We start from the raw sequence: 8,489 nt of genomic DNA on the forward strand, positions 1-8,489 counted from the left end.
CCACCTGTCGGGGCCCCGCTCAGTGTACGTGCTCCCCTTGGGCATATAAAAGGGAGAGCACGCCCGCTAGAACAAGGGGGCAGACGCTCTCTGGACAGACTCTAGGCAATCCAGAACACAAGCCCTCACAGACCCTCTCGAGGCAAAGCAATACAACACACAGTGAACGTAGGGTGTTACGCTCCGGCGGCCCGAACCACTCAAAACTGCTGTGTTCATCGTGTTCTTGAGCGAGACCGAACTAGACCTAGCTAACCCCCGAGTGCTCACCCTCTGGGCTGAGGCGGGTGCATTCCGCCACCCAGCTGTGGTTTGCCACACCACGACATTTGGCGCGCCAGGTAGGGGAGGTTTTAGCTAGTTTTAGCTCATCTCTTGCTCATCTCCATGGTTCGGATGGTTGAGCACTCCCACCACGACGACGACGTGGAGATGACGGAGGGTGTGGCGTCATCCGCGCCACGCGCCTCTCGCCTTCCTACGCCAGGGGCAACCGTGCCCGTGGAGCAGCCACCGTCGGCGGCGGCGCGCGCTGCACGTCGGCGAAAGTCAGGGCGCCCGTCAAGGGCCCCCTCACAAGCTGCGAGCGGCGGATCAACAAATCCCAGCTCGCAGCAAACCTCACTCATGTGAGGAAGCCCGCTCTGGTGGAAAGCCGACTCCGGTCGCACCAAGCCCGCTCCGGCGGAAAACCGACTCCGGTTGCACAAAGCCCGCTCCGGCGGAAAGCCGACTCCAATCGCACCAAGCCCGCTCCGCCGAAAAGCCCACTCCGGTCGCACCAAGCCCGCTCAGGCGGAAAGCCCACTCCGGTCGCACTAAGCCGACTCTGGTGGCTCTCATGTTAAGCCGACTCCGGTCGCACCCCCGACTCTACATCTCTGTATGTCCTACCCTTAGAGGCCCAGCAGGGAATAAAACATTTTCCTTTGTAACTAGGTAGTACTTCCGTGTGGTCCAGTCCGGTGAGCCTCCCCAATGGAGGGGTCCGGACCTCTGCGAACCAGGTTCAGGGAAGCGTACTCACCCTCCGGGGAGGTCCGGAGCCATGTAGCCGCTTAGCCTGGTTCCGTACCCTAAGCCTGCATGCTCTACCTCCCTAGGGCGAGTACCGTAGTACCTAAGACTGGGGGCCCGGAGGTCCGGACAGCTCCGACCTCATAAACCCGTGTTCTGGCTTACATCGCACATCTCATGTACATCTAGTTATAAAGGAAAAGTTTATTCTCAGTTCGCCTCCAAGGATGTTACATTCCAATTTTAATCTACGCATTCTGTTTGCGCTAACCCCCACGTGGCTTCTTACTCTTGTGCGGTGATTGTGATCCGAATTGAGTTGGCTATTTAGTGACTTAGCTCGAGACCCCTCATGGAAGAGAGGGGTTCGGACCCCTGGGAACCTGCAGGTTCAGGGAAGCACACTCATTCTCCGGGGAGGTCCGGAGCCGTGTAGTCGCTTAGCCTGGTTCCGTACCCTAAATCTGAACGCACCACCTCCTGTGAATGAGTGCCGTAGTACCTAGAACTGGGAACCTGGAGGTCCGGACTTTCTCTTAACCTAAAGGCCGGCCCCTTGAGCTCCGTTCACTAAACCTAGCTGTCTATCTCAAAGGATTACAGCCAATAGGATTTGGGACCCGTGGGCACGCTACTAAGCATCTACCTTGAGTCATGTGCAGGTCCAAACGTGATGATGCAGCAGGTGACCCAAAGGATGGACGACGCAGGACAAGACCCTTGCGGCGCGCACCACTGTGCGCCAGAAGCAGCCAAGTTGCTCACAGTAGTAGCCCCACCTGCGGGTTCGTTGCCTCTCCCGAGGCGGGCCCGGGGGCCTTTGTCGGTACCCTGCAGCTGGGGTACCCACTCCTACTGTGCCAAGACTCGCGTAGTTATCCGTAACTACGCCCTAAGGAGCTGAGCAGGCAGACCCTTGGGGTCCAACTCCATCTCACCGGACCAACGGTCCCGGACCCGTCCCCTTGCGGGGAATGGGTCCGGTGTCACCACGTGTCCCAGAGGTGGAAATACTCAGCACCTGTGGCCGCGGACCCGGACCCCCGCAGGTGGGTCCGGGAACTCCACGTGCCCTCCGGACTCCCGCAGATGGGTCCGGGACCTCCACGTGCCATCTGGACTCCCGCAGATGGGTCCGGGACCTCCACGTGCCTATCCGGACCCCCGTGAGCTCTCGGCTCAGCTAGCTGCTCGGGAGAGGTCCGGAGCCGTGACGTGTCACGCAGACACGGGCGCGGGCGCGGGCGCAAGCCTTTCGCTGGAAGCTCCCTCACCCACCCGCATTAAGTGCGAGTGGTTGAGGCAGGCTCGGCTGCCTCTGGGCACGGGGCAGCTTTTGTCAGTCCACACTGTGGATCGCCAGTTACCGAGGCGGCTCGTCAGTTACCAAGACAAGCATTAAAGACTCAGCGCCGCGCGCATGGGCGACGAGTCATGATGACCAGCTACTGACTGGAGTAACAGTGCACGTTGCTATAGTAGACTGAGTCAGTAGTGCGGCGCTTCATCATGACCTCGACGCGCGGCTGCAGAGGCTAGACTCTACTCTGACAGGACAGCTCAAGACCATCCCTGGTCAGAAGCTACGCACGGAAGCCGACGACAAGATCTCCGAATCTGAGGCATTGAAAGCCAAAGTATAGTTTATAATACATCGCCGGGCCCACCTGTCAGGGCCCCGCTCAGTGTACGTGCTCCCCTTGGGCATATAAAAGGGATAGCACACCCGCTAGAACAGGGGGGGCAGACGCTCTCTGGACAGACTCTAGGCAATCCAGAACACAAGCCCTCACAGACTCTCGAGGCAAGGCAATACAACACACAGTGGACGTAGGGTGTTACGCTCCGGCGGCCCGAACCACTCTAAACTGCTGTGTTCATCGTGTTCTTGAGCAAGACCGAACTAGACCTAGCTAACCCCCGAGTACTCACCCTCTGGGTTGAGGCGGGTGCATTCCGCCACCCGGCTGTGGTTTGCCACACCACGACACATTGCATGAGACACTTCATGAAACAAAAAGGACCAAAAAAAGTTGGGATTGTTTTGAAACTTGACTTCGAAAAAGCTTATGATAAGATGTGCTGGGGTTTTCTGTTTGACAATTTGAAAATAAGAGGTTTTAATGAAATATGGTGTGCTTGGATGCGAAAAGTTGTTTTGGGGGCACTGTGAGTGTGAAAGTAAATAATCAGTTGGGGCCTTATTTTGTGAGCCACAAAGGAGTCCGTCAAGGGGATCCCTTGTACCCAATCCTTTTCAACTTTGTCACAGACTACTTGACGAGAATGATTAGACAGGCCCAGAGAAATGGCCTGATTACTGGGTTGGCTGATAACATTATACAAAATGGTGTGGCTGTCCTACAGTATGCTGATGATACCATAATTTGCCTTAAAGATGATTTTGAGATCGAATATGAAATTGTTGTTGTATCTGTATGAACAGATGTCTGTCCTCAAAATTAACTTTACAAAAAGCGAAGTCCTTTTAATAAATGGGGATGAACACAAGGCAATGCAGTTAGCTGAGCTATTCAATTGCCAAACTGGGTTGTTCCCCCTCAAATATCTTGGGGTTCCTGTGAGCCCTAGTAGATTGCATATAAAAGATTGAACTCCCTTAGAGGAGAAAAATGATTAAAAAAATTTAGCTCTATGGAAAGGAAAAACTCTATCCATTGCAGGTAGAGCTACTCTGACTAGTGCTAGCTTATCTAATACATTTATATATCACATGTCCATGTATCTCCTCCCTAAGACCACTACAGAAAAGCTGGACAAACATAGGAGAACTTTCTTTTGGCAAGGAGGTGCCCAAAAAAGAAAGTATCATCTAGTGCGTTGGGGGACCATCAACAAAAGTAAGAAATACGGTGGGTTGGGGTTAAAAGACATTAGAACTATGAATGTGAGTTTATTATGTAAATGGTGGTGGAAGATTGAATTTGAGGAAGGCCTTTGGCAGGATGTGGTGCGCACCAAATACCAACAGGGGGAATCTGTCGGGTTTGTGAAGCATAGAGACTCCCTTGTATGGGCTGACCTGATTAAGATAAAACACATATACCTAGAAGGCCGAGTGATGAAAACCAGAAATGGTAAACAGACTTCCTTTTGGTTTGATAAGTGGCTGCTTGACAAACCATTATGCTTTCTCCCTGTCCTTTTCGACATTTGCCAAAGCAAAAACATTTTTGTTCGTGACTTCCTGAGATGTCAGGGGCAATTGGAATTTAGTAGATGGCTTAATCCAGTTTTGTTTGCTCAATGGTTAGAGGTGGTTGACTCTGTCTACCATTATAATTTTGAGAATGGGAAGGATACCCCAATGTGGAGGTGGACAAAAAACAAATGTTTTTCAACTAAATATGTGTATGATATTCTTACAAAAGAAGAATCTGGAAGAGGGTTCAAACACATTTGGAAGGCAAAGATCCCTTATAAAATCAAAATTTTCATGTGGCTGGCCAAGAATAATGTTATTCTAACGAAGGACAACCTCATAAGAAGACATTGGGTGGGGTCACCTTGTTACTTCTGCCATGAGGATGAATCGGTGGACCACCTCTTGCCAAATCAATATGGGGGGGGGGGGGGGGGGGGGGGGGGGTCATTGGGTTATGTTTTGGTCTGAGTAACATACCGAGAGACTTCCGACAATATAGAGTTTGGATTTCGAACTGGGTTTCAGGGTTGTCTATACTTGTGGCTGCGCTGCAGTCTATTGGGCCATTTGGAAATGCCGAAATAAGGCCTGTTTCGATAAGAAAGTAATCAAAAGTCCGGTTGAGATAATAACCCATATTTGTGCTTTTCTGACATATTGGGCAGGGCTGTACAATCAGGAGACGTAGGGGAAGATCCTTGAAGGAGTGCAGGCCCTGTTGGCTTGTGCGCACAGGGTGATGGCAGGTCAACCTCCGACTCTGATCACTACCAGGCTGCTGCCCCCGCCGGACGAGGAAGCTCATGAGGATGAAGGAGAAGAGTTAAAAGCTGGCGTTCTTCGCGATGATGGAGTTTCATCAAGAAAGTTTTTTTGGGAGCCGTTTGAGAGTTGTTTCTTTTTGTTCCGAGTGCTGAGGAGGTTTGTCTGCTGTAACCTGGGAACCCTGGGTTAGAACCTACCATCTGTCTCGTCCAATCTGAATCATGCTGGAAGATATCTCCTCTACCTCCCCTCCCCCCTCCCTTTTTTTCTCTTTACTCCTTCGCTCTATCTTGTATGCACACTGGTATTTCCGTTTCAGTTGGAATGGGAATGGGGGTAAGCCTCGTATCGGAAAAAAATCTATCACATTAGCCATAATTTCAAGCTCACAAACCGTTTGAATCTTCAGAAGATGATTCTTTTTGCTTTCGTAACTCAAGCTTCAACTGTGAAAGGTCTTCTTTGGCTAGTCGCAGATCATACTCTGCGAGCGCCAATCTTTCTTGTGCCGCTACTTTCTCTTCTAACAAACTCTGTGGATCAGCACCTGTCAACGTAAACATATATTGAATCATTCAATGCCTCTGTAATAAAGCAGGTACTTTGCAAGCAACCAAAAAAAATCAGGTGCCTGGACGCCCAAAAAACTTAACTAATTAAGCCAAGTAAATAGGATAGTTGAATTTTACTAAGAGCCAAGTCAAGCAACTAGTTACAACTTACACTTATCTAATTTCTAGCCAACAGATTAGTTTATTTTTCTCGAATACGCAGTTCTGCTGCATATCATTGTATTAATAGAAAACTGATTATTTTATTGAAAGACTAAAACCATGGAGCCTATATATTTTTTATTCATTATCAAAGTAACTGGATTTTATCCAATTGACAAAATGCCACTCAAAACACATACCCCATATATTTTTGTGGCGTTGTCTCCTTTCTCATACCTACTAAGTAGGATCTGCCTGTCATCAAAGCTAACACAATAAAAAGCATATGTGCTGCTGTTCTACAGATGGCATGGCCTTATCTGTGTTTGCAATTGAGTGATGTGAACGGTTTAAAAAGAACAAAAGAACAATAGAGAAGCCATCATAAAAGTTAGAATGTTGACATATGTATTCCTAGGGGTGGTAATGGATCATGACCCTTATGCCACCTTCACAATCCAACTTGGCCTTAATTAATTTTAGTTCAAAAATATGTAGTATTTTGACACGGCCCTTATTGAGCCCCATCCTTAAAATTCTTAGCCTAAATTATTGAGCCCTTTACCACCCGTTCCCTGCCCCCAATGTTTTTGTTCAACGGCCTCCGTTCCTTGAAGGTTCATTTTGTACTTCTCCATCTGATAGAAGTTGTTAATACGAATACATACAGCACTGCCGATAACAACCGTGGATATGCCAACCAAAGGTCCCTCAAAATGCCAGTTGAGCACCACAAGTCCACAATACATACACCAACTGAACAGAGCTGTACCATCACTAATGCAACACCGCGCAAAGGAAAAGGGGCAGAGTGGACCAGAGTTCCATCTCGAATCGGATTACGGAGAGGCGAAGCTGCGTGGACCCGCACGTCAGAGAGAAAGAAGGGCGCAATTACAAAGTAGGCAGCACTGGCGGGCACGATCCCTCGAGATCCAGCCAGCGAGCCACCGGACCATCGTGTGAGCGCCGCAGCGTGAGGCCAAGCGCGGTGCGAGACGGGGAAATGGGGTGCGTGGAACGTACCGGGCGTGGCGGAGGATGCGCGCGCGAGGAGGTCCGGCGGGAAGAGCGCTGGGTCGGAGACGAAGGCGCGGAGGCGGAGCGCGTGCGCGTGGCGTCCGTCCTCCTGCAGCTCCTGCAGCAGCTCGAGCGCCGTGAGATGGTACCGCTCCTCCAGCAGGAAGTTCACCACGCAGTTGCACAGCGACGCCCACCGCTCGTCCGCCGTGCCGCCGCCCGCCGCCTCCATCCTTCTCAGGATCCGGCGGGGCCTACCTCGATCGCGGGGGAGCTTGCCGGGCGTCGTTGCGCGGCATGTGGCCGCGGTGGGAGGCAGATCTCGCGCGGGCGACTCGAGGCCGGTGGGAAGGAATATGGGAAGGAGACGGTGATTTAAAAAAAAAAAGCGAAGAGGATGCAAACGGATCAGTATACCCAACTTTTGCAGAAAGGACCCCAAGGAATAAGACAATTACAACCAAATCCCTACTGGTACTTTAGATCTTCCACCTCCACCCGCCCATCCATCCCCATCTGTACGCCAAACCGCGCGCACAAGCTGCAATCCTCCACCATCAATCCCCCGAAACGAAGGTGCAAACAATGGAAAGCTGCAGCACATCCTCCGTAACCGCCCATCAGCTGTCGAGCCTTTCGAGACGATCTTGCCACGCTCCTTCTCTTGCCCAGCTACTTGCACACGCAGGACCAGCAGCAACAAGAAGGGGAAGAACAGACTGTAGTCGAGGAAGAAGAAGAGCCCCGATTCAACTCCATCTGAATCCCGACGAGGAGCTTCAGATCCGAGCTGAACGAGCCCCACAGATCCGCCGCCGCCACCGGATCACATGACGACGAGGCTGACGAATACCTGGGGGAATTTATTCCACGGTGGCCGCGCTGCCCCCACCAAACAAGCGCTGCCGGGAACTAACCTCATGTTGCCGCCGCCGCCGATACCGGAGAAGAAGCAGAGTCCGTCCCGAGAATCAGCGAACCCACAGCAGCAGAGGAGAAGCACCCCCACCAATGGACCAGGAAGGTCCAACGGGAGCAAAAGAAGCCGCCATGAAGTCCTCGCCGCCAGCAACACGCCGCCCGTAGACAACCCTTGCCGACGCCGGCGACCTCACCCGCATATCAAAGCTACTAGCTAGATACCTAAGAAAGCAGCTAAACCTACACCGAACGTCGATCCGTTCGATTCCCCACTCCACAACGCCGCCGGAGCAGACACCGGAGGAGGGGAATCGCACGGATCGATGCCGGAAGCTGGAATCGCCCCTGAATCGCCTGCTAGCACTAGATGGGGAACGAGCGGATAGGAACGGTGATTTGGGGTCAGGGGCAGGGAGGGAACGGACGGAGGGATCGGGATTCAACGACTTCCTCTTGTACAAGGTGACTTGCGTTAATAGATAATAAAAATATAATCACTCCAGAGTAAGCTGGTTACTATTTGATACTATACACGCAAATTGTTAATTCAGATCTAACCTTTATTTTTATGGTGGACGGCTTTCAAAGGATGGTAAGTTACCGCTACAGAACTCGGTATCACTGAGTCTCAATCTCGGACGGAGGAGATCGAGGCACGCGCAAACACCTAATCCGGATACCATGTGGCCTGCGCGTACACTAGAAGGCATGTCTTGTCACTACAGCAGGATCTGATGTAGATGGACGCTCGAATTAACATTTAATACTTTGCCTTCTAAAATATAGATTATTTTTTAATTTATAATATTTATTATGTATCTAAATTTAAATTTAAGTAAATGTTTATAAATCTAATAAGATCAAAACAATTTACATTTTGGAACCAA

General features: G+C 50.9%; 1 protein-coding gene across 2 annotated transcripts in view; it reads right to left on the reverse strand.

Annotated features, from left to right (window-relative positions):
- LOC120673369 (RAB11-binding protein RELCH homolog) overlaps nucleotides 1–7,050 on the reverse strand; it is a 29,461-nt gene extending 22,411 nt beyond the window's left edge. The window contains exons 1-2 of one of the 2 annotated variants that reach the window (XM_039954173.1): nucleotides 6,688–7,050; nucleotides 5,343–5,495 (exon numbers count right to left, since the gene is read on the reverse strand). In XM_039954173.1, the coding sequence (XP_039810107.1) occupies nucleotides 5,343–5,495; nucleotides 6,688–6,913 (379 nt within the window). In that variant the 5' untranslated portion in view covers nucleotides 6,914–7,050. Of the gene's footprint in view, nucleotides 1–4,660; nucleotides 5,139–5,342; nucleotides 5,496–6,687 lie in introns of those variants that run through there. The other variant, XM_039954174.1, reaches the window with a different exon arrangement.
- Nucleotides 7,051–8,489: the final 1,439 nt, after the last annotated feature.

This window comes from Panicum virgatum, chromosome 5N (assembly GCF_016808335.1).
Source record: "Panicum virgatum strain AP13 chromosome 5N, P.virgatum_v5, whole genome shotgun sequence".
NCBI classification, from domain to species: domain Eukaryota; kingdom Viridiplantae; phylum Streptophyta; class Magnoliopsida; order Poales; family Poaceae; genus Panicum; species Panicum virgatum.